At 47.2% G+C, this 27,040-nt stretch overlaps 1 protein-coding gene across 2 annotated transcripts in view; it reads right to left on the bottom strand.

The window, feature by feature from the left end:
- The window catches only part of LOC139417306 (signal peptide, CUB and EGF-like domain-containing protein 3), a 118,376-nt gene that overhangs the window by 37,055 nt on the left and 54,281 nt on the right, over positions 1 to 27,040 (bottom strand). For both annotated transcript variants that reach the window (XM_071166571.1, XM_071166572.1), the window contains exons 5-6: positions 6,740 to 6,886; positions 5,697 to 5,813 (exon numbers count right to left, since the gene is read on the bottom strand). In XM_071166571.1, the coding sequence (XP_071022672.1) occupies positions 5,697 to 5,813; positions 6,740 to 6,886 (264 nt within the window). The remainder of the gene's footprint in view (positions 1 to 5,696; positions 5,814 to 6,739; positions 6,887 to 27,040) is intronic.

Genomic DNA, 27,040 nt, shown 5'->3' with positions numbered 1-27,040 from the left:
GCCGCCACCGATCCCCTTTTCCTTTTTTGTTTGTTTGGTCTTATTGGTTGCACCTGTCTCTTATTTTGTTTCTTGATTCATGTCTATTTAAGCCTGTTAGGCCCGCCTAATTTTGTGCGGGATTGTTTTTCTGTTAGTCAGGTTGTGCGTGCTGAGTTCCTGTCCGTTTGTGGCCTGTGTTTGGGTTGGGCTATTTTCTGTCGATTTTTCGCCCATTGTTTTGGCCGTTGGTTTTGGGTATCCTAATAAAGCCGGATTCCCCAGTATCCTCTGCTCTCTGCATTTGACTCTGCACCCACCACTCCAGGCGTTTGTGACATCGTGCTGTTCATATTGCCAACTAATCTTGGTCAACAATGGTTTAGTTGGTCCTGTTTCAGTGTCATTAATGGGACTGAGAGCATTGAAGTGGAAGCCCGGTTCAATGAAACTACTGTAGTTTCATATGTATATTAAAGCTAAATGAACAGAATACTCTAACTTACATAAATATTGCTTTGGTTGTTTTGTCAACCATCATCCTACACTACCACTATAAAAAATGTACGAAAAACCCTCTCCCATCCTTATTTGGTGACATTTTCACTGAGGAAATGTATTTTCACTCGGAGTCTCCATCTTCCAGTCTGTCCTGTCTGTCTGCCTGTAGTAATGTTCGTGCCTGGCTGAAGCAGTCCCAATTATCCTGTCAGTCAGCCTGCCGTCAGGGGCTGGTTTGGCGGTTTGTTTATTTTATTGTGGTTTTATTAACTAATAGCCCCTCAGATAGATGGATGGCACTAGCACTAAACCGCAGAGTGGGCTGCTACCACCCCTCCCCCTGTCCCCCGTCTCCCCCTACTCCAACCCTACTCCCAGAGCCTGTAGAGGGAAACCCAAGACCCTAACTGCCTGAGCGCTCCCTAATCTGTCACATCAGGCACACATGTTTTCGGTCTTGGTAATGGCGGCTCAGACATCTAGTTTGGCCACAGCGGGCTTTGTGGAGTCCCGGCAGCCTCGCTAGCGTACGGCAGTAATGATAGGATGGCTGACCAGTCCTTGACATCTCATCAGCACCGTGGTGGAGAGGGTAGAACCAGACACACTGAGCAAACATGCCAAGCAGCGACCTACAACAGCCAATTAGCCACCAGCCAACCAGCCACTGAAACCAGCCAACCAGCCACCCAAACCAGCTGACCAGCTACCGACACTTTAGCAAACCAAACCAGTCAACCAGCCATCCAAACCAGTTGTGCTGAGCGATTAGTGCTTTTTGAGGTCGGTTCGATTTCGGTTCGATTATTTAAAAAAGAATCACGGTTTTTATTCATCAAATGCATTATGTGGGTTGAATGCTGTAACAAGACAGAATAAAACGGGTAATAAAAGTCCCATGATGGTAGTGACCGCCCATTACTGCTTATTACTTATTACATTACTTTACTTTAATAAAATATTTGTATTATTTTACGATTTTATTATTTCATTTTAAGTCATCATCTCATCTCTATAGAGCTGCTGTCTGACTAAAACACTATTTTGTAGTTCTTCAAAGTAAATAAGGCATACTTTTACGACTGCTGAATACCAACTATCAATCACTAGATCATGTATTTTCAGGTAGAAATACCTCGCAAAGCAACTGATTTATATCCCTCTCGTACGTTCACTCTTCTCTCCAACTCTGTCAACGAGGTCTGGTCAAATAAGGGGGCGCGCAATGGATTATGGTCATTGTAGTTAATGACCACATTTTCTGCTCTATGTAGAATATTGGCCTGTTGGAAACTACAAATACTACATCGCACAGTAGGGCTTGATCTGATTTTTCTCTACAGAAACTGAGTATCGAGCTCACAGAAACTGGGCATAGAGCTCACAGAAACTGGGCATAGAGCTCACAGAAACTGAGTATCGAGCTCACAGAAACTGAGCATAGAGCTCACAGAAACTGAGCATAGAGCTCACAGAAACTGAGTATCGGGCTCACAGAAACTGAGCATAGAGCTCACAGAAACTGAGCATAGAGCTCACAGAAACTGAGTATCGAGCTCACAGAAACTGAGCATAGAGCTCACAGAAAAAAAACGTACAAAATGGAATTCAAATAATGGAAACGACATCAGTTAATTACAGTGCATTCGGAAAGTATTCAGATCCCTTGACTTTTTACACATTTTGTTACATTACAGCCTTATTCTAAAATGTATTAAATCGTTTTTTCTCCGCATCAATCTACACTCAATAGCCCATAATGACAAAGCAAAAACAGGTTTTTAGTAATTGTTGAAAATGTATTACAATTAAAAAACTGAAATATCAGACCCTTTACTCAGTACTTTGTTGAAGCACCTTTGGCAGCGATTACAGCCTTGAGTCTTCTTGGGTATGAGGCTACAAGCTTGGCACACCTGTATTTGGGGAGTTTATACCATTCTTCTCTGCAGATCCTCTCAAGCTCTGTCAGGCCTCTCCAGAGATGTTCGATCGGGTTCAAGTCCGGGCTCTGGCTGGGCCATTCAAGGACATTCAGAGACTTGTCCTGAAAACACTCTTCCGTTGTCTTGGCTGTGTGCTTAGGGTCGTTATCCTGTTGGAAGGTGAACCTTCGCCCCGGACTGAGGTCCTGAGCACTCTGGAGCAGATTTTCATCAAGGAGCTCTCTGTACTTTGCTCCATTCATCTTTCCCTGGATCCTGACCAGTCTCCCAGTCCCTGCCGCTGAAAAACATCCCCACAGCATGATGCTGCCACCACCATGCTTCAACATAGGGATGGTGCCAGGTTTCCTCCAGACATGATGCTTGGCATTCAGGCCAAAGAGTTCATTCTTGGTTTCATCAAATCAAAATCAAATCAAATGTTATTTGTCTCATGCGCCAAATACAACAGCTGTAGACCTTAATCTTAATTGAGGTAATATGTAGGTAGAGGTAAAGTGAATATGTATGAATAAAAAAGAGTAGCAGCAGCGTAAAAATGGGGGTTGGGGGGAAAATGCAAATAGTCCGGGTAACCATTTGATTAGGTGTTCATGAGTCTTATGGCTTCGGGGTAGAAGCTGTTAAGAAGCCTTTTGGTCCTAGACTTGGTGCTCCGGTACCATTTGTGTGCGGTAGCAGAGAGAACAATCTATGACTAGGGTGGCTGGAGTCTTTGGATTTTTTGGGGGCATTCCTCTGACACCCGATGGTATAGAGGTCCTGAATGGCAGGAAGCTTGGCACCTGTGATGTACTGGGCCATACGCACTACCCTCTGTAGTGCCTCGCGGTCGGAGACCGAGCAGGTTCCATACCAGGCTGTGGTGCAACCAGTCAGGATGCTCTCGATGATGCAGCTGTATAACTTTCTGAGGATCTGAGGACCCATGCCAAATCTTTTCAGTCTCCTGAGGGGGAATAGGCATTGTTATGCCCTCTTCTCGACTGTCTTGGTGTGTTTGGACCATGATAGTCTCCACTACAGCCCCATCGATGAGAATGGGGGCGTGCTCGGTCCTCCTTTTCCTGTAGTCCACAATAATCTCCTTTGTCTTGATCATGTTGAGTGAGAGGTTGTTATCCTGGCACCACACTGCCAGGTCTCTGACCTCCTCCCTATAGGCTCTCTCATTGATGTCAGTGATCAGGCCTACCACTGTTGTGTCATCAGCAAACTTAATGATGGTGTTGGGAGTCGTGCCTGGCCGTAAAGTCATGAGTGAACAGGGAGTACAGAAGGGGGCTGAGCCCGCACCCCTGAGGGGCCCCCGTGTTGAGGATCAGCATGGCAGTTGTGTTGTTACCTACCCTTACCACCTGGGGGTGGCGCGCCAGGAAGTCCAGGATCCAGTTGCAGAGGGAGGTGTTTAGTCCCGGGGTCCTTAGCTTAGTGATGAGCTTTGAGGGCACTATGGTGTTGAATGGTAAGTTGTTGTCAATGAATAGCATTCTCACATAGGTGTTGCTTTTGTCCAGCTGGGAAAGGGCACTGTGGAGTGCAATAGAGATTGCATTGTCTGTGGATCAGACCAGAGAATATTGTTTCTCATGGTCTGAGAGTCCTTTAGGTGTATTTTGGCAAACTCCAAGCGGGCTGTCATGTGCCTTTTACTGAGGAGTGGCTTCCGTCTGGCCGCTCTACCATAAAGGCTTGATAGGTGGAGTGCTGCAGAGATGGTTGTCCTTCAGGAAGGTTCTCCCATCTCCACAGAGAAACTCTGGAGCTCTGTCAGGTTCTTGGTCACCTCCCTGATCAACGCCCTTCTCCCCCGATTGCTTTAGGTTTGGTCGGGCGGCCAGCTCTAGTAAGAGCCTTGGTGGTTCCACACTTCTTCCATTGAAGAATGATGGAGGCCACTGTATTCTTGGGGACCTCCAATGCTGCATACAATTTTTGGTACCCTTACCCAGATCTTTGCCTCGACACAATCCTGTCTCGGAACTCTACGGACAATTCCTTTTTGCTCTGACATGCACTGTCAACTGTGGGACCTTATATAGACAGGTGTGTGCCTAATGTCCAATCAATTGTATTTACCACAGGTGGACTCCAATCAAGATGTAGAAACATCTCAAGGATGATCAATGGAAACAGGATGCACCTGAGCTCAATTTTGAGTCTCATAGCAAAGGGTCTGAATACTGTTTTTTATTTTTAATACATTTGCAAAAATGTCTAAAAGCCTGTTTTTGCTTTGTTATTATGGAGTATTGTGTATAGGTTGGTGAGGATTTTGTTGCATTTAATCCATTTTAGAATAAGGCTGTAACGTAACAAAATGTGGGAAAAGTCGAGGGGTTTAAAAACTGAAAAATATCTGACATTTTGGTTAATCGCTCAGCACTACAAACCAGCCAACCAGCCTACACACAGCCTCAGTTCACTTTCAAAATGACAAGCGCTGAAATAAAAATCATTCTACACAGCCTCTATTTAATTAGTTAATGTCAACCACAGCAAATAATATTAACACACCAATGAAGGTTAAGGTTGGGTTTCAGTGTTACATCATTGAGGAGTTGACCCTAGGTCAGAAAGAGGTTGGGTTTCAGTGTTACATCATTGAGGAGTTGACCCTAGGTCAGAAAGAGGTTGGGTTTCAGTGTTACATCATTGAGGAGTTGACCCTAGGTCAGAAAGAGGAGCTGTGTATGGCTGCATATGGTGTTGAAGAAGAACCAGAGGAAACACACTGTCCAACGAAGCAGGGAGAGACAACAGAACAAAGCAAATGCAGCCGCATAGAGAGAGAGAGAGAGAGAGAGAGAGAGAGAGAGAGAGAGAGAGAGAGAGAGAGAGAGAAAGAGAGAGAGAGAGAGGGAGAGAGGGAGAGATGGAGAGAGAGAGAGAGAGAGAGAGAGAGCGAGAGAGAGAGAGAGAGAGAGAGAGAGAGGGAGAGAGGGAGAGATGGAGAGAGAGAGAGAGAGAGAGAGAGAGAGAGAGAGGTGTCACAGCTGTAGACTGCAGCACCACCAACACCAGCAGAGAATGGAAGCATTTTGTATTTTGTGTGTGAGAGAAGAAGCAGCAGTAGAGACTTGGACATAAAATAGGTACTTGTTTATCTAAGTGAAAGGAGTTGCATGCAGTCATTATAAAGCTCAACATTGCCTCTGGAGTAGCCTGGTAATGTGTGACTAAGGCTGTGAAGATGAATGATTCAGTACATGCAGATCACATCCTTTACTCAGTTCTCCTCCACAACCCATCAAATGTGAGCTGACTCACCTACACATGTCTTTTCATCGGTTTGCAGGGCAAACTTCATGTGACACGCACATCTGGGGCCGTGGTCCGTCTCCTCACAGATGTGCTGGCAACCCCCGTTGCCGTAGTTACAGGTCACTGCCGAGGAGCACACAGTTAAAGCAATAGGAACATGATATACTGTCATCCATGCCTGGAGGTGTGCTGTGACATCATCACCCTCTCAACCTCAGTGTGATAAAGATGTTTAGAAACTCCTCCAGTTCACACCTTGGTATGAAGGATCTCACACCACTAAACCGTCGCCTACTTAATGGAGCGGAGCTGACTGACTTCAGAGTTTCATTCTCACTAGAAGACACTAGTTGGAATACTGGTTCTTCAGAGTGACACAGAAAAATTGGAACGTTCATAACTGTTAAAAAGACGAATCTGGGTGTCAGTTACACTGTGAGTTTGTGGTGTGTTGAGTGTCGACATTAGCACTCTGAATACACCTGTGATGACAGAGCCAAGGCTTCCACCACCATCCAGTCTACACAACACTACCCCTGTGCCTTTTGGCCTTAACCTGGGCTATCGTCCAAAAAATGTAGACTTCTAAACACTTCTCCAACCATTATTCCAACATAGGCAAATCACCCATCAGCCCCGACCCCAGCCCTGAAAGGACGAGCCATGTTGCAAGGCAACAAGAAGTGTGTGGTGTCCATCACCGGCTCTTTCTCAGAAACCTGCTTCCCACTCCCTTACACCAGTTCTGTCGGTTATCTTATCGGATGCTATAAACCATTTAGTGTGATAAACTGGCAGTATCATTTGGAAACAATCACTGTAAAATGGCTTTGTTTCTGACGCTGTGTGAAAATCTGTTGGATGCGTCTGTTGGATGGTAAGTATCTTCATAACCCTACACAATGTACACGTTGGCACCACATAAACCATGTATTATCATGGTAGAAACCTATGTACGATAGAGTAGATCATCATGTGGTGCCAATGTGTACATTGTGTAGAGTAATGAAGGTGGGTAATGTGGGTTGATGGAGGGGGTTCACACTTACACTTGCAGTCCCTCATGTTTCTGGTGAGCTGGAAGCCAGGCCTGCACTCGCAGGCGATGCCTCCCTTTGGTGTCTCCCGGCAGATGTGAGCACAGCCATGGTTCTTATCCATGCAGGTGGGGCTCTCCTTGGTGCCCTCTGGTCGCGCTACAGGGAGAAGAACATGAGTTAGAGGTGACCTGATCAGAGTTTCCAACACGTACTAGGTACTAGTCCTTTCCCCGATGCCACGCCCCCTTACATGACTGAATACACACACACATGTAAATCTCCAGGGTGGATGATAGCCTGTTAGAACACACTGCATTGTGTCAGGCTATAAAAACTAGCCCGTCTAAAGAGGGGATCAAACTCCCACCAGGAGCTGATCCTGCAGTCCTGTAAGCATAAATGAGGTAATCCCTAACAAACAGACACATCTACAGTATTTCCAGAGGTTTACCATACACTTTGGTTCAGTTAAAATGGGTCCGTTTTCTGTGGATGCATGGATCCGTTATGAGTGTAAACACAACAAAGGGATGCTTTTGTTGGCCTCCATTATATAAAGTCCATTATATAAAGTCATCTCACAATAGTGTTTTAGCGATTCTAAGCTACTCTCAAAGTGCCATGCAGATACATCATTTTAATCTCATGTATAAATGTATGAAAGTCGCTTATTCAACACATCCGCAACTCAAGAGGATTCCATTCCAGGTCTCACTTGTGTTATAAATTATAACAGGAGTCAGTGGCACATCTGTTATGCCACTATGTATTACGTGTGACACCTTTAGGGATCAAAGCTGAGATTTGCCTCCATGCGATGTGAGATAATGTCACTATTACAGATGCAGTGACAAGACCTAAACCTACTGTCTCATTAAAAACCAAACCCATCTCTCATCCCCTACCCCTCTTCCTCTATGTGGTGAGCAGACACAAATGGCACCCTATTCCCTATTAAGTTCACTACTTTTGACTAGGGCCCGTAGGGCTTTGGTCCATAGTAGTGGCCTATGTAGGGAATAGGGTACCATTCAGGATGTAACCCAGGCAGGAAGATGTCTCAATTGAGACTCACTGGACCTGCTGACTCTCAGAAGGATGTTTGGGTCTACACTTCAGAGCAGTATACTGTTCTAGTCACACACATGAATATTGTAAATCTCCTTTTTGATTGCATGTGTACATGCATGTAAGCACATAAGGCCAAGGGCCCCACGTCATTCTCACAGGCCACCCATATGAAAAAGTATGCACAAACTACTGAACGTTGCTTTGGATAAAGGTGTCTGCAAAACGGCATATTGTTATTAGTAGTAGTAGTATTATAAATGACATGTCATAGAGGACTGCACTTTTCTGTACATAGACAATCATTCTACAGTGTGTTCATGTGACTGCCCTGTGGACATATGGGAAAATGCTATCAGTATGTGTAAATGTGTTGGCGAATCATGGCAAAGAGCCAGAGCCTTGTATTATCCTCAATGACTTATTTATGTACTTTAACACCTGCCTGAATAGGCTTCTTTTAATTACACCCTCTTGTTTTCCACGTGTTCTGCCAACAAACTGCACCGGCCCTTTTATTTCGTTTCACTTAGTACGGTAGGGCTGATGTCAGAGAGACAGATATATTTCCACCTCCTCTCTACTTTTTGTCTAGTTGACGAATCAAGAATCATAGGCGATGTTGATGTCTCGCATTAGTGCTGTCCATCACCTCAAGCCTGTTAAGAGGTGATTGGATGTTAGGCTTCAGCCCTTCTGACAGGCTTCTCTGCTTGTGCTTTCCTGATCTGTAAAAAGGGGTGATGGCGAAGGCAGAAAAATGGGAGAGGCTGAGCAATCAGACATTGAGTGCAAAACAGTCCTAGGACAGAGGGTCACCTCTGAACAAAAACACCATTCCACCACCACTGCCACTGAGACAGTAAATACAGGGACAATGACTGGAGTCCACTGACCATATAACAACACACCCTCTTTAAGGTGCAGCAAACCTCAGGAGGTCAGTGCGAGGGGAAACTTAACGGTCCTTTCCCACTGCTCCGTGTCTGTCTGAGGGGGAGGCGAACCCAACACACAGACAGAGGGATGGAGTTTCCCACTTGGCAGCCCTTAAGAGACTCAAGTTCACTTACCAGGGTCACAATATGCATCCCCCAAAATCCCCCCACTCTCTCCCCACCTAGAGTATATGAGACCTCTGTCCCCTAATACCGCAGACTCATCCATCAATAGCGGGTGGGGCTAGGGCCAAAACCTGGCCCTGCTCTCTCTCTGAGGACCTAGAAAAGCCTAAGTGTTGACACAATAGCCCTTTTCTCCCTGGCCAAGATATGGAACCACACTTTGTGGTTCTGTTCAACTGGCTGCCAAATACCGACATTTTTTAGTATTACTACTACAGCTATTATAATTTATGCGGGGTCTCTTGTTGAGAAATGAAATATAAATAAATAATAGGGACGTAAAAAGAAAAACACGGCCCGTGGAGAAGTGAGCTGGGGAAAGTTGTGAAGCAAAGAATAGGACTGCGGATTGCGAACACCGCCAGTCCACTAAAACAAGCCTTTGACCCATGAAACAACTTTATATGTAGAAGCCAATAAAAAATATCACAGGGCACTTTATAGACTGATCGCTGGATAAGCAATATCTGTTAAAATCATGGAGCCAGAGGGGAACCTTCCAAATGGTTACCAGGGGACAGACTGGACATTTGTTCTCACACAATTGAACATGGACAGCGATCATCGAAAACTACTGACTGCACCGGTGGAAAAAATAACACCCGGCAATTAGATGCAAAGAACAGCATGAAAGAGAAAGCTTTTCCCCAGAAGCGACAACAGCTACAACAGCAGTATCCAACCAAGACAGGTCGTGACCTGCCCACCAGACACTCAGGAAAGGCTTGTAACTCAAGGACTACTGCACTGCAGTGCCACCTCAGCAGCCCAAAGCTAAAATACTGCCATCTATAATCCCCCTCTCCCTCCCAGCTCCAGACACAATACTGTTCAGGCTCAAGGCTAAGGCCTTTAAAGTGCCCCGGAACACAGTCAAATAAACAAAAACAAGGCCATTTGGAGACTTCTCAAGAGCTTCCAATAATACAATCATTTTCTGTGCAACTCTGACAATTACAGTACAGGGACACTTCCCTGCAAAAAAACTCCTCTCTAAAGAGAAATAGAAGAGGACAGGATATAATGAGTGTAGAAATAGGCCTAGACGTGCTGCCTGGAGAACGCTTCTGTTTGTCTCAATGTTCAGACCCCATCAGTAACCACAGTTACTCCCCTCTAATGTGGTCCTTTAGATTCATCTGGAACTAAACACAATGTGCCTTTATGGGCCATTCTACACTAACACTCGTTCCTCTTATAGCACTTCATTAACACTGCCAACTAAGTGGAGCAATTTAGGAAATTGATATTACTACCTGTATTATACAACAGATTGTAAAACGAATAGGGTACAATCATACCCCTGGACTGTTATAGTAGGATTAAGGCAGTCTTTTGTTTATGTCAATTATTTATTTGCAAATGTTTTGCAGGATGAAACTTTCCACCTTTGGCTACAATATTGGCTACGATCCCATGTGGAAAGTGACCCTCAGCTAATGAAGAAGAAACACGTTATATAGTGTAGTCCCCAATTCTCACTGAGGTGGAGACAGTTGGGCGCCTGGAACAAAGCCTCCTCACCAGCGCTTTCCAACAACATGAGGGCCTGGTCAGTAAACTTTAGGGCCATGTATTGGAAAGCTCTCCCTCGCCTTCCATTTGGCAAATCTGACCATAATTCTATCCTCCTGATTCCTGCTTTACAAGCAAAAATTAAAGCAGGAAGCACCAGTGACTGTCAATAAAAAAGTGATCAGATGAAGCAGATGCTAAGCTACAGGACTGTTTTGCACAGACTGGAATATGTTCCGGGATTCTTCCGATGGCATTGAGGAGTACACAACATCAGTCACTGGCTTCATCAATAAGTGCATCGATCAAGTCGTCCCCACAGTGACTGTACGTACATACCCCAACAAGAAGCCATGGATTACAGGCAACATCCGCACTGAGCTAAAGGGCAAAGTTGACGCTTTCAAGGAGCGGGACCCTAACCCGGAAGCTGATAAGAAATCCCGCTATGTCCTCTGACGAACCATCAAACAGGCAAAGCGTCAACACAGGACTAAGATCGAATCGTACTACACCAGCTCCGACGCTTGTTGGATGTGGCAGGGCTTGCAAACTATTACAGACTACAAAGGGAAGCATTTCCGTGACACGGGCCACGGGCCACCAGACGAGCTAAATTACTTCTATGCTCGCTTCGAGGCAAGTAACACTGAAACATGCATGAGAGCACCAGCTGTTCCGGACGACAGCTGTTCCTCTCCGCAGCCGATGTGAATAAGACTTTTAAACAGGTCAACATTCACAAGGCCGCAGGGCCAGATGGATTACCAGGACGTGTACTCCGAGCATGCGCTTGACCAACTGGCAAGGGTCTTCACTGACATGTTCAACCTCTCCGTCTGAATCTGTAATACCAACATGTTTCAAGCAGACCACCATAGTCCCTGTGCCCAAGAACACTAAGGTAACCTGCCTAATTGACTACCGACCCGTAGCACTCACGTCTGTAGTCATGAAGTGCTTTGAAAAGCTTGTCATGGCTTACATTAACACCATCATTCCAGAAACCCTAGACCCACTCCAATTTTGTTATTTTACTGCTGCTCTTGTTATTTTTTTTATTTTTTTGTGTGTTATTTTCCTTAAACTGCATTATTGGTTAAGGGCTTGTAAGTAAGCACTTTAAGGTCTACACCCGTTGTATTCGGCGCATGTGACAAATATCATTTATTTTATTTGATTTGAAGAGTCCCACACGATAGATTGTAAAGTGATAGGACATGCTGGGGTTTTATGGGCATAGTCAGTCTAGGTGTTTGGGCTGGTGACAAGGAAGGCTTGTTGTACGACCCCAGACTACGTCATACAGGACAGAAGCCCCTGGAAGGGAGAGGGAAGCCCCATGGTCTTGACACAGCACCACTGGGACCAGGGCCTAAACATGGAGCCACCAGGCAATTAAAGCAGCATTCCTTCCTCATAGATAATAGGCCATTAAAACTTTTAACAGGAGGATAAAGATGTCAGAGTCGGAAAAGGCGGAGAGGGAGTCTGGACCGGGGCGAGTTGCAATGGGCCGGGAAGTGACAGGGCGTCCAGTGGGTCCACGTCACGGCACAGCACCGTCCTGATGGCAAGCAGATGCCCCCAAAGAGAGACGACAGAGCCATCCCACTGAGCCAAGCGCTACTATTTGGGCCCTTCTGACAACCGTTGGTTCCCTTCAACTCCTGAAGGCCTAATAGTAGAAGCAGCAACATTCCCTCACTGGGAAGAGAGACAGGGCATAAATGGTCTCAGCCAGGGAAGGTGGCAGTTGATTGTGGAATATTTTCCTACAGGATACATATGCATGTCTGTGGTTAGGATGACAGGCACCTGAGCTACCAACAAACCTAATGACATGTTAATTTACATTCTATAGCTGTGTTTCCAAAACAATCCCTGCATAGTTTCCTAATGATCCTAACTATGGTATAGCCAAGTGGTTTAAATACTTTTGGTGTAACAGACTAGATTAGACCTGATTTATTATGTGGCTGTGCTTCTCTACCTGTGGGTGCATATATTCTCTATTGTTGCTGTTGACGTTGTTGTTATTGTGGTTGCTCTTATCATTGTTTCTGTTGAGGGTGTGTATCTCTTTGTGTTATTTATTGTATACAGTATGTGCATTTCTGTGTGCATACTGTGTGTGTGTGTGTGTGTGTGTGTGTGTGTGTGTGTGTGTGTGTGTGTGTGTGTGTGTGTGTGTGTGTGTGTGTGTGTGTGACTGCATCCATCTACAGCATATATGTGTATATTCTGCGGCACCTGCTGTGGGACATGCCCCTCTCCCCCTCACTCCTCCTCTCATCACTTCAAGGTCACCTCTCCTCTCCCAGCGGACCAAGCTTATCCATTATCCCCCTCCCCCGACAGAGAAGAACACAGAACAACATAAAGCTACACACTGCAACAGAAGGATAGCATGCCTGCACAAACAAGGAAACTACACTCTCTCTGTAATAAAAAGAGATATGTTATTTCAAAGCCACATTCTTCTTTAAATCAAAGGTAGACCAGAGAGGAGAGGGAGACATGATTCATGCTGGCCCTCTGGGTAAAGCAATGACAGAAAAGCGTTAGTGGAAAAATCCCACTGGCACTAAGGCAGTCCACTGCGGCATGCTGGCCCGGCTAGCTTAGAGATGGCCTTCAACAAAACCGCACTATGAAAAGGGATGTCTGCCACAAAAGAAGTATGGAGGATTCAGCAGTAGGGCAGCCAAAATTTGCTAGAGCCCAAGCCACTGATGTACAGCAGGTATATATTTGTTCAAGTGTGGAGAGCCATGGGGCCTATGAAAGCCCGGTCTAGAGCCCGGTCTAGACAAAGAGGGGGTAGCAACTGAAGGTCATTTAGAGACAGAGAGAAGGAGAGCGAGAGGAAGGGAGAGAGAGGGGGAGAAAGAGAGAGGGAAAGAGTGAGGGGAGGAGGAGAGAGCATGAGGGGGAGAAAGAGGGAGAGAGAGAGAGAGAGAGAGAGAGAGAAAGAAGGAGAGAGAGAGAGAGAGAGAGAGAGAGAAAGAAGGAGAGAGAAGGCGGAGAGTGGGGGGATGAGAGTGAGAGAATTTTAAAGAAAGAGCAAGAGAGAAAAAATATGAAAGCGGGAGGGAGAGAAAAAAACAGAATGGAGAAGAGGTGGAGTGTCCTGAACTGTAGGTGTGCCGAAGAAACAGTCTTTGATGCTGGGCTAATGGTGAGACTTAATAGGTAGCCCAGAATAGGAAAATAGCCTAGTTATACGGTCGGGCTGCAGAGCAATGGTGCAGCCACTCCTGCACTTGTAAAAACAGCTCCGCGGCCAGCATACAGCCAGACAGGCAAGCAGACATGCTGAGACACAGCTCCAGGAACGACAATACACGCCCTTCAAAGTAAGGACACCAGACAGGAGAAATAGAGGCTTTTATTTTCACACGACTGCCATAGCCAGCCATGGCATGCCCTATTATATAATAAGAATACAAAATTATGTGTCAATGCTTTCAGAAAAGAAGCAGAAATAGAAAATAAGACTGTCCCAATAACAGTAATAGAAAGTCCTGTGTGCAATGTATAAAACCAGCACCTGATACTCTCCACGGCAATGCAGATAAATTAGTGATAGAAATTAGGGAACATTAGCTGCTACTTTGTTAAGGAAGTGTTTTACATGTCCCCTTGTGATCACTGCCACCAATCTCAGCTTTTATCATACTAAACGAATGTAGCCGGCTAGCTGCAGTGAAGCAGCAAAACTAACTAAGTATATGATGGCACCATGTGTAATGGATTCATCACATTGACTGCAAAATTCTATGAACTGCTGCAGTTACGGCTGGACATCATGCCCTGAAGTACACATAGCGTGTTCTGCATCCGAATGCTATAATAGAATGTATCTCAAGAACTGGGCCTAAAGCTAAAGTCAATTAAAAACTTTTGTGTGTGTTTGTGTGTGTTCGGATCCGTCTGTATGTGTGTGTACACATGCGTCTGTTTGTGTATGCGTGTGTGTGCGCTCGTGTGTATGATAGACAAGATGAGAGACACTGCCAGCAAGTCTCATTGCAAAAGGGCCACAACCCCCCTGGGAAGCTAATGAAAGCTCCAACCACAGGAAGAGGTTTTCAATGGCAAAATAAACATTTCCAGGATTGGCAAGGATACTCATGTTCTACAGTTAAGGAAAGAGATTATTAGAAATTCATTGGTTGTACCCATGGTCAGGTAGTTGACTAGAAATGGCTGGATGTGAATTTAGTGGTAAACGTCCAACACACTTCAAGAATAAAGCAAATTGAGTGGTATTTTTAGTGGATACCAAACTGCTCTCAATGCCCTCTCCAGGTGATCTCTCTAAATCTGATATACTGAGACTACATTGAGTTCAGTGAACAAGTATGTGTGGGTGTCATTTTCTATTTCTATATTTAAACCAAACCATCAGGCACTGGATCGCGCTTTGCCTAGGCCTGGTGCCATGAAGCACCTGTCATCAGTTTGATTGTGTGATTGGGAGTGTGAGGTATTATTCTAACACTCATTAAAAGTTCTATCACTGTTCTCGTCTGTAATGAGTTCCCACAGAACATCTGCTCTAGGAGATTATAATTATCAGTGTAGGTATAGAAATATAATGAGGTGGGTGCTTATATTTGTCCTATTTCACAAATGTGTATTATACATGTCCGATTTGGAAATGTGTTTTTGCATATCCCAACTCTCCCTGAGACACCTTCAGTGGGGTGTCCCTCTTAGTTACTGGCCCAAAGCTCTAAGCGCTAGGTTACCTGCTGCCCACAACAACCACTGCTTAAGGCATATACAGTGGCTTGCGAAAGTATTCACACCCCTTGGCATTTTTCCTATTTTGTTGCCTTACAACATGGAATTAAAATAGATTTTGGGGGGGGGGGTTTGTATCATTTGATTTACACAACATGCCTACCGCTTTGAAGATGCAAAATATTTTTTATTGTGAAACAAACAAGAAATAAGACAAAAAAACTGAAAACCTGAGCATGCATAACTATTCACCCCCCCAAAGTCAATACTTTGTCAAGCCAACTTTTACAACAATTACAGCTGCAAGTTTCTTGGGGGATGTCTCTATAAGCTTGGCACATCTAGCCACTGGGATTTTTGCCATTCTTTAAGGTAAAACTGCTCCAGCTTCTTCAAGTTGGATGGGTTCTGCTGGTGTAGAGAAATCTTTAAGTCATACCACAGATTCTCAATTGGATTGAGGTCTGGGCTTTGACTAAGCCATTCCAAGACATTTAAATGTTTCCCCTTAAACCACTCGAGTGTTACTTTAGCAGTATGCTTAGGGTCATTGCCCTGCTGGAAGGTGAACCTCTGTCCCAGTCTCAAATATCTGGAAGACTGAAACAGGTTTCCCTCAATACTTTCCCTGTATTTAGCGCCATCCATCATTCCTTCAATTCTGACCAGTTTCCCAGTCCATACCGATGAAAAACATCCCCACAGCATGAGGCTGCCACCACCATGCTTCACTGTGGGAATGGTGTTCTCGGGATGATGAGAGGTGTTGGGTTTGCGCCAGACATAGAGTTTTCCTTGAAAGACCAAAAAGCTCAATTTTAGTCTCATCTGACCAGAGTACCTTCTTCCATATATTTGGGGAGTCTCCCACATGCCTTTTGGTGAACACCAAATATTTTTTTCTTTTAGCAATGTCTTTTTTATGGCCACTTGTCTGTAAAGCCCAGCTCTGTGGAGTGTACGGCTTATTTGATTTATTTATTTCACCTTTATTTAACCAGGTAGGCTAGTTGAGAACAAGTTCTCATTTGCAACTGCAACCTGGCCAAGATAAAGCGTAGCAATTCGACACATACAACAGCACAGATTTACACGTGGAATAAACAAAACATACAGTCAATAATACAGTAGAACAAAATAAAACAAAAAGTCTATATACAGTGAGTGCAAATTAGGTAAGTTAAGGAAATAAATAGGCCATGGTGGCGAAGTAATTACAATATAGCAATTAAACACTGGAATGGTAGATCGGCAGAAGATGAATGTGCAGGTAGAGATACTGGGGTGCAAAGGAGCAAAATAAATAAATAAATACCAGTATGGGGATGAGGTAGGTAGATGGGCTGTTTACAGATAGGCTAAGTACAGGTGCAGTGATCTGTAAACTGCTCTGACAGCTGGTGCTTAAAGCTAGTGAGGGAGATGTGAGTTTCCAGCTTCAGAGATTTTTGCAATTCGTTCCAGTCATGGGCAGCAGAGAACTGGAAGGAAAGACGACCAAAGAAGGAATTGGCTTTGGGGGTGACCAGTGAGATATACCTGCTGGAGCGCATGCTACGAGTGGGTGCTGCTATGGTGACCAGTGAGCTGAGATAAGGCGGGGCTTTAACTAGCAGAGACTTGTAGATAACCTGTAGCCAGTGGGTTTGGTGACGAGTATGAAGCGAGGGCCAACCAACGAGAGCGTACAGGTCGCAATGGTGGGTAGTGTATGGGGCTTTGGTAACAAAACGGATGGCACTGTGATAGACTGCATCCAGTTTGTTGAGTAGAGTGTTGGAGGCTATTTTATAGATGACATCACCAAAGTCGAGGATTGGTAGGATGGTCCGTTTTACGAGGGTATGTTTGGCAGCATGAGTGAAGGATGCTTTGTTGCGATATAGGAAGCAGATTCTAGATTTAATTTTGGATTGAAAGTGGTACTATGGACAGATACTCCAATCTCCACTGTGGAGCTTTGTAACTCCTTCAGGGTTATCTTTGGTCTCTTTGTTGCCTCTCTGATTAATGCCCTCCTTGCCTGGTCCATGAGTTTTGGTGGGTGGCCCTCTCTTGGCAGGTTTGTTGTGGTGCCATATTCTTTCCATTTTTTAATAATGGATTTAATGGTGCTCCGTGGGATGTTCAAAGTTTCTGATATTTTTTATAACCCATCCCTGATCTGTACTTCTCCACAACTTTGTCCCTGACCTGTTTGGAGAGCTCCTTGGTCTTCATGGTGCTGCTTGCTTGGTGGTGCCCCTTGCTTAGTGGTGTTGCAGACTCTGGGGCCTTTCAGAACAGGTGTATATGTATATACTAAGATCATGTGACACTTAGATTGCACACGTGAACTTTACGTAATTAATTATGTGACTTCTGAAGGTAATTGGTTGCACCAGATCTTATTTAGGGGCTTCATAGCAAAGGGGTGAATACATATGCATGCACCACTTTTCTGTTTTGTTTTTTGAAACAAGTCATATTTTCATTTCACTTCACGGATTTAGACTATTTTGTGTCTGTTCATTACATGAAATCCAAATAAAAATAAATTTAAATTACAGGTTGTAATGAAACAAAATAGGAAAAATTCCAAGGGGGGTGAATACTTTCGCAAGCCACTGTACACGTGTATATGTAAATACGTATTTTCTCTACAATGTCAGGTTACTTTTCTGTGTAATGAATGTTGAAAAATCTGCAGTTTGCCAGTTAAAAAGTAGACAAGCTGAAACTGGACATATGAACTTATATAGTAGCTCATCAGTATACACCATAGGTACTGCCATACAATATATTTACAAATGTACTGAAACTGAAATTATAGATGTCTGAATTGACTGAGCAGCAAGGAATTCCTAAGGGAGGCACTCAAATCTGCCGGACTCAATCTCACGCACATATGTGGGTAGCAAGGACCCTGTTATCTCCCCAACACATGAAAACAGGAAACAAGAAATAAAGTTTTTATGTCTTGACTGGGAAGACATTTTGGACAAGAATAAATGAACTGTTACATTCAGCCAGCAGGGGAATAGCCTGGTAGCGCCCAGTCCCAGACCAGCCCTAGCACCACACCCAGACCAGCCCCAGACCAGCCCTAGCACCACACCCAGACCAGCCCCAGACCAGCCCTAGCCCAGTCCCAGCCCTAACCCCAGCCTAGCCCTACCCCAGTCCCAGACCAGCCCTAGCACCACACCCAGACCAGCCCAAGCCCCAAACCAGCTACAACATCTCCTATGAGCCTCTCCAACTCCCTAACTCACCCAGGTAACACCTGATCCATTGATGAAAGGAATGGGAAGCTGATGTCTTCCTAATGAGGGTGATAAAGCTAACTGCACCCCAGGCCTAACACGTTTAAGGAGTTGGCTGGCCAGGGCAGTATTTATGAAAGTACTGAGGGTCTCCTGTAAGCAAACTTGGCAAATACACTCAAGAATGTATGTTTAATACCATATTTTCTCTTTGTGACTTTTAGTGTAATCAAAAGAGAACCATTGCACTCTCCCAGAAGTTTGGCTGGTGCGTAAAACCCCCAAATGGCTATTAGTGTAGCCTTTGCCACTGAAACATAACATTTCAATACGCTGAGAATGGTAATGCTGAGGATGAGTTAGGATTATTGTCCAACAACTCGGCCGACTGGCTTCTTCCTTTTCCCTATTAGCACACACTGTTGTAACAATAGCAATAATAATACGACCTGCTGTTGTTCCTAATGTCTTTTCTAGAATAATGGAAAAATGACAGGCAGTGATCTGTTGCGTGAAGTGAGTTTGTAGATGTATGGCAGCTTTAATCTCTCTGTCCAAATGTAGCTCATCTGGAAGCAATAAAACCAATATTATTCACATGAAAAATTTAACATCAATGGGGTACTTCATCGAGAGAGAGAGAGAGAGAGAGAGAGAGAGAGAGAGAGAGAGAGAGAGAGCCATAGAGAGAGAGAGAGAGAGAAAGAGAGCCATAGAGAGAGAGAGAGAGAGAAAGAGAGAGAGAGAGAGAGAGAGAGAGTAAAATTAGCCTGGTTAGACAGTGCTATCTGCCTGGTCCTGAGGATGTGTCTCTGACAGACAGCGAGGCAGACAGACCCTTACCTTTGAAACACACAATCCAGCCATTTGCTACACTCAAATAACACTGTGCTTATGAAACCTAAACATTGACAGTGCACTAGGCCATATTGATCTCATAAACCAGGCTTCCAAGATCCCTACATCAGACTGAAACTAGATCCTGTAGTGACATCACTGGTCACTGTCCCAGACCTCAAGACAATAGAGCTCGCTAGCTTGTAGTCCTAAAACTCGGAAATAAGTTACCTCTGGTTTGTTTAGCCATCCCTATGGATAAAAATTATGGTGAATGAATAGGGTTTTGGAATAAACACCGAAAATAAGGTCTGAGGTTAACACAGGCTTATACCCTTTTGTTCTATGAGATAACATCAGTCAGTTAACATGACCTTTATGAATCATGAAGCCTTTATGTGCTTTTTATCATTACATAACTTCTTCAAAATTCACAAAAGTTAACGTCAGCTGATGAAGATTATCTCCTAGAACAAAATGTATAAGATCTCCTAAGCCTGGGTTCACCACACAACTTATTTTCGGTGTTCATCCAAAAACCCTCCAAAAAACACCATTTAATCTTAGAAAACCTTTTAAAATGGAAGGACTTGCACCGTGTCATTCAAAACGGCATTCATTTTCCCCATAGGCTTTGTCCAACGAACCATGGCGGAGTAAGTACCTACAAAAAGACGCCATTACTAATTATCTCTATACAAAAGACTACACCATGTGGACACGAGCAAAATATTGGAGAGAGAGCAGAGAAGAAAAGAGAAAACACTTGGGTAACGGCTCACACACCCACACTGCAGCCAGCAGAGCACACAGAGAGCAAACAGAGGGCAGACAGAGAGCAGACTGGGCGCAGACAGAGAGCAGACAGACAGCAGACAGAGAGCAGACTGGGAGCAGACAGAGAGCAGACAGAGAGCAGACAGATATCAGACTGGGAGCAGACAGACAGAGAGCAAACGGGGAGTAGACAGAGAGCAGACTGGGAGCAGACAGAGAGCAGACTGAGAGCAGACAGAGAGCAGACTGGGAGCAGACAGAGAGCAGACTGGGAGCAGAGAGCAGACAGAGAGCAGACTGGGAGCAGACAGAGAGCAGACAGAGAGCAGACAGATATCAGACTGGGAGCAGACAGACAGAGAGCAAACGGGGAGTAGACAGAGAGCAGACTGGGAGCAGACAGAGAGCAGACTGAGAGCAGACAGAGAGCAGACTGGGAGCAGACAGAGAGCAGGCAGAGAGCAGACAAAGAGCTGACAGAGAGCAGACTGGGAGCAGACAGAGAGCAGACAGAGAGCAGACTGGGAGCAGACAGAGAGCAGACTGGGAGCAGACAGAGAGCAGACAGAGAGCAGACAGAGAGCAGACAGAGATCAGACAGAGATCAGACAGAGAGCAGACAGAGAGCAGACTGGGAGCAGACAGAGAGCAGACTGGGAGCAGACAGAGAGCAGACAGAGAGCAGACAGAGTTCAGACAGAGTTCAGACAGAGTTCAGACAGAGTTCAGACAGAGAGCAGACAGAGAGCAGACAGAGTTCAGACAGAGAGAAGACTGGGAGCAGACAGAGAGCAGACAGAGAGCAGACAGAGAGCAGACAGAGAGCAGACTGGGAGCAGACAGAGAGCAGACTGGGAGCAGACAGAGAGGAGACAGAGATCAGACAGAGAGCAGACAGAGAACATACAGAGAGCAGACTGGGAGCAGAAAGAGAGCAGACTGGAAGCAGACAAAGAGCAGACAGAGAGCAGACAGAGAGCAGACAGAGATCAGACAGAGAGCAGACAGGGAGCAGACAGAGAGCAGACAGAGGGCAGACAGAGAGCAGACTGGGAGCAGACAGAGAGCAGACTGGGAGCAGACAGAGAGCAGACTGGGAGCAGACAGAGAGCAGACTGGGTGCAAACAGAGAGCAGACTGGGAGCAGACAGAGAGCAGACTGGGAGCAGACAGAGATCCAACAGAGAGCAGACTGGGAGCAGACAGAGATCAGACAGAGAACAGAGAGCAGACTGGGAGCAGACAGAAAGCAGACTGGGAGCAGACAGAGAGCAGACAGAGAGCAGACAGAGTTCAGACAGAGTTCAGACAGAGATCAGACAGAGAGCAGACAGAGTTCAGACAGAGAGCAGACAGAGAGCAGACTGGGAGCAGACAGAGAGCAGACAGAGAGCAGACTGGGAGCAGACAGAGAGCAGACAGAGAGCAGACTGGGCGCAGACAGAGAGCAGACAGAGAGCAGACTGGGAGCAGACAGAGAGCAGACTGGGAGCAGACAGAGAGCAGACTGGGAGCAACCAGAGAGCAGACAGAGAGCAGACAGAGAGCAGACTGGGAGCAGACAGAGAGCAAACTGGGAGTAGACAGAGAGCAGACTGGGAGCAGACAGAGAGCAGACTGAGAGCGGACAGAGAGCAGACTGGGAGCAGACAGAGAGCAGACTGGGAGCAGACAGAGAGCAGACAGAGAGCAGACAGAGAGCAGACAGAGTTCAGACAGAGATCAGACAGAGAGCAGACAGAGATCAGACAGAGAGCAGACAGAGATCAGACAGAGAGCAGACTGGGAGCAGACAGAGAGCAGACTAGGAGCAGACCGAGAGCAGACAGAAATCAGACATAGAGCAGACTGAGAGCAGACAGAGATCAGACAGAAAGCAGACTGGGAGCAGACAGAGAGGAGACAGAGAGCAGACAGAGAGCAGACAGAGATCATACAGAGAGCAGACTGGGAGCAGAAAGAGAGCAGACTGGGAGCAGACAAAGAGCAGACAGAGAGCAGACAGAGAGCAGACAGAGATCAGACAGAGAGCAGACAGAGAGCAGACAGAGAGCAGACTGGGAGCAGACAGAGAGCAGACTGGGAGCAGACAGAGAGCAGACTGGGAGCAGACAGAGATCTGACAGAGAGCAGACTGGGAGCAGACAGAGAGCAGACAGGGAGCAGACTGGGAGCAGACAGAGAGCAGACAGAGAGCAGACTGGGAGCAGACAGAGAGCAGACAGAGAGCAGACAGAGAACAGACTGGGAGCAGACAGAGAGCAGACAGGGAGCACACAGAGAGCAGACGGAGAGCAGACAGAGATCAGACAGAGAGCAGACAGAGAGCAGACAGAGAGCAGACAGAGATCAGACAGAGAGCAGACAGAGAGCAGACTGGGAGCAGACAGAGAGCATACAGAGAGCAGACAGAGAGCAGACTGGGAGCAGACTGAGAGCAGACAGAGAGCAGACTGGGAGCAGACAGAGAGCAGACAGAGAGCAGACTGGGAGCAGACAGAGAGCAGACAGAGAGCAGACTGGGAGCAGACAGAGAGCAGACAGAGAGCAGACTGGGAGCAGACAGAGAGCAGACTGGGTGCAGACAGAGAGCAGACTGGGAGCAACCAGAGAGCAGACAGAGAGCAGACAGAGAGCAGACTGGGAGCAGACAGAGAGCATACAGAGAGCAGACTGGGAGCAGACAGAGAGCAGACTGGGAGCAGACAGAGAGCAGACAGAGAGCAGACTGGGAGCAGACAGAGAGCAGACTGGGAGCAGACAGAGAGCAGACAGATATCAGTCAGAGAGCAGACTGGGAGCAGACAGAGAGCAGACTGGGAGCAGACAGAGAGCAGACTGGGATCAGGCAGAGAGCAGACAAAGAGCTGACAGAGAGCAGACTGGGAGCAGACAGAGAGCAGACAGAGAGCAGACTGGGAGCAGACAGAGAGCAGACTGGGAGCAGACAGAGAGCAGACTGGGAGCAGACAGAGAGCAGACAGAGAGCAGACAGAGAGCAGACGGAGAGCAGACAGAGATCAGACAGAGAGCAGACAGAGAGCAGACAGAGAGCAGACAGAGATCAGACAGAGAGCAGACAGGGAGCAGACAGAGAGCAGACAGAGGGCAGACAGAGAGCAGACTGGGAGCAGACAGAAAGCAGACTGGGAGCAGACAGAGAGCAGACTGGGAGCAGACAGAGAGCAGACTGGGTGCAAACAGAGAGCAGTCTGGGAGCAGACAGAGAGCAGACTGGGAGCAGACAGAGATCCAACAGAGAGCAGACTGGGAGCAGACAGAGATCAGAAAGAGAGCAGACTGGGAGCAGACAGAGAGCAGACTGGGGGCAGACAGAGAGCAGACAGAGAGCAGACAGAGTTCAGACAGAGTTCAGACAGAGATCAGACAGAGAGCAGACAGAGTTCAGACAGAGAGCAGACTGGGAGCAGACAGAGAGCAGACAGAGAGCAGACAGAGAGCAGACAGAGAGCAGACTGGGAGCAGACAGAGTTCAGACTGGGAGCAGACAGAGATCAGACAGAGAGCAGACAGAGTTCAGACAGAGAGCAGACTGGGAGCAGACAGAGAGCAGACTGGGAGCAGACAGAGAGGAGACAGAGATCAGACAGAGAGCAGACAGAGATCATACAGAGAGCAGACTGGGAGCAGAAAGAGAGCAGACTGGGAGCAGACAAAGAGCAGACAGGGAGCAGACAGAGAGCAGACAGAGATCAGACAGAGAGCAGACAGAGAGCAGACAGAGGGCAGACAGAGAGCAGACTGGGAGCAGACAGAGAGCAGACTGGGTGCAAACAGAGAGCAGACTGGGAGCAGACAGAGAGCAGACTAGGAGCAGACAGAGATCCAACAGAGAGCAGACTGGGAGCAGACAGAGAGCAGACAGAGAGCAGACTGGGAGTAGACAGAGAGCAGACAGAGAGCAGACAGAGAGCAGACTGGGAGCAGACAGAGAGCATACAGAGAGCAGACTGGGAGCAGACAGAGAGCAGACTGGGAGCAGACAGAGAGCAGACAGAGAGCAGACTGGGAGCAGACAGAGAGCAGACTGGGAGCAGACAGAGAGCAGACAGATATCAGACAGAGAGCAGACTGGGAGCAGACAGAGAGCAGACTGGGAGCAGACAGAGAGCAGACTGGGATCAGGCAGAGAGCAGACAAAGAGCTGACAGAGAGCAGACTGGGAGCAGACAGAGAGCAGACAGAGAGCAGACTGGGAGCAGACAGAGAGCAGACTGGGAGCAGACAGAGAGCAGACAGAGAGCAGACAGAGAGCAGACGGAGAGCAGACAGAGATCAGACAGAGATCAGACAGAGAGCAGACAGAGAGCAGACTGGGAGCAGACAGAGAGCAGACTGGGAGCAGACAGAGAGCAGACAGAGAGCAGACAGAGTTCAGACAGAGTTCAGACAGAGAGCAGACAGAAAGCAGACAGAGTTCAGACAGAGAGAAGACTGGGAGCAGACAGAGAGCAGACAGAGAGCAGACAGAGAGCAGACAGAGAGCAGACTGGGAGCAGACAGAGAGCAGACTGGGAGCAGACAGAGAGGAGACAGAGATCAGACAGAGAGCAGACAGAGATCATACAGAGAGCAGACTGGGAGCAGAAAGAGAGCAGACTGGAAGCAGACAAAGAGCAGACAGAGAGCAGACAGAGAGCAGACAGAGATCAGACAGAGAGCAGACAGGAGAGCAGACAGAGAGCAGAGAGCAGAGGGAGCAGACAGAGAGCAGACTGGGAGCAGACAGAGAGCAGACTGGGAGCAGACAGAGAGCAGACTGGGTGCAAACAGAGAGCAGACTGGGAGCAGACAGAGAGCAGACTGGGAGCAGACAGAGATCCAACAGAGAGCAGACTGGGAGCAGACAGAGATCAGACAGAGAACAGAGAGCAGACTGGGAGCAGACAGAGAGCAGACTGGGAGCAGACAGAGAGCAGACAGAGAGCAGACAGAGTTCAGACAGAGTTCAGACAGAGATCAGACAGAGAGCAGACAGAGTTCAGACAGAGAGCAGACTGGGAGCAGACAGAGAGCAGACAGAGAGCAGACAGAGAGCAGACAGAGAGCAGACTGGGAGCAGACAGAGTTCAGACAGAGTTCAGACAGAGATCAGACAGAGAGCAGACAGAGTTCAGACAGAGAGCAGACTGGGAGCAGACAGAGAGCAGACAGAGAGCAGACAGAGAGCAGACAGAGAGCAGACTGGGAGCAGACAGAGAGCAGACTGGGAGCAGACAGAGAGGAGACAGAGATCAGACAGAGAGCAGACAGAGATCATACAGAGAGCAGACTGGGAGCAGAAAGAGAGCAGACTGGGAGCAGACAAAGAGCAGACAGAGAGCAGACAGAGAGCAGACAGAGAGCAGACAGGGAGCAGACAGAGAGCAGATAGAGGGCAGACAGAGAGCAGACTGGGAGCAGACAGAGAGCAGACTGGGTGCAAACAGAGAGCAGACTGGGAGCAGACAGAGAGCAGACTAGGAGCAGACAGAGATCCAACAGAGAGCAGACTGGGAGCAGACAGAGAGCAGACAGAGAGCAGACTGGGAGCAGACAGAGAGCAGACAGAGAGCAGACAGAGAGCAGACTGGGAGGAGACAGAGAGCAGACTGGGAGAAGACAGAGAGCAGACAGAGAGCAGACTGGGAGCAGACAGAGATCCGACAGAGAGCAGACAGAGAGCAGACAGAGAGCAGACTGGGAGCAGACAGAGAGCAGACAGAGAGCAGAATGGGAGCAGACAGAGAGCAGACTGGGAGCAGACAGAGAGCAGACTAGGAGCAGACAGAGATCCAACAGAGAGCAGACTGGGAGCAGACAGAGAGCAGACAGAGAGCAGACTGGGAGCAGACAGAGAGCAGACAGAGAGCAGACAGAGAGCAGACTGGGAGGAGACAGAGAGCAGACTGGGAGAAGACAGAGAGCAGACAGAGAGCAGACTGGGAGCAGACAGAGATCCGACAGAGAGCAGACAGAGAGCAGACAGAGAGCAGACTGGGAGCAGACAGAGAGCAGACAGAGAGCAGAATGGGAGCAGACAGAGAGCAGACTGAGAACAGACTGGGCGCAGACAGAGCGCAGACAGAGAGCAGACAGAGATCAGACAGAGAGCAGACAGAGAGCAGACTGGGAGCAGACAGAGAGCAGACTGGGAGCAGACAGACAGAGAGAGCAGACAGAGTTCAGACAGAGAGACAGAGAGCAGACAGAGAGCAGACAGAGTTCAGACAGAGAGAAGACAGACAGAGAGCAGACAGAGAGCAGACAGAGAGCAGACAGAGAGCAGACTGGGAGCAGACAGAGAGCAGACTGGGAGCAGACAGAGAGCAGACAGACAGAGAGCAGACAGAGTTCAGACAGAGTTCAGACAGAGAGCAGACAGAGTTCAGAGCAGACAGAGACAGAGAGCAGACAGAGAGCAGACAGAGAGCAGACAGAGAGCAGACTTCAGACAGAGAGGAGACAGAGATCAGACAGAGAGCAGACAGAGAGCAGACAGAGAGCAGACAGAGTTCAGACAGAGTTCAGACAGAGAGCAGACAGAAAGCAGACAGAGTTCAGACAGAGAGAAGACTGGGAGCAGACAGAGAGCAGACAGAGAGCAGACAGAGAGCAGACAGAGAGCAGACTGGGAGCAGACAGAGAGCAGACTGGGAGCAGACAGAGAGGAGACAGAGATCAGACAGAGAGCAGAGAGAGATCATACAGAGAGCAGACTGGGAGCAGAAAGAGAGCAGACTGGAAGCAGACAAAGAGCAGACAGAGAGCAGACAGAGAGCAGACAGAGATCAGACAGAGAGCAGACAGGGAGCAGACAGAGAGCAGACAGAGGGCAGACAGAGAGCAGACTGGGAGCAGACAGAGAGCAGACTGGGAGCAGACAGAGAGCAGACTGGGAGCAGACAGAGAGCAGACTGGGTGCAAACAGAGAGCAGACTGGGAGCAGACAGAGAGCAGACTGGGAGCAGACAGAGATCCAACAGAGAGCA

Source organism: Oncorhynchus clarkii, chromosome 9, assembly GCF_045791955.1.
Source record: "Oncorhynchus clarkii lewisi isolate Uvic-CL-2024 chromosome 9, UVic_Ocla_1.0, whole genome shotgun sequence".
Lineage (NCBI taxonomy): Eukaryota > Metazoa > Chordata > Actinopteri > Salmoniformes > Salmonidae > Oncorhynchus > Oncorhynchus clarkii.
This window is presented reverse-complemented; position numbering and strand designations above follow the sequence as displayed.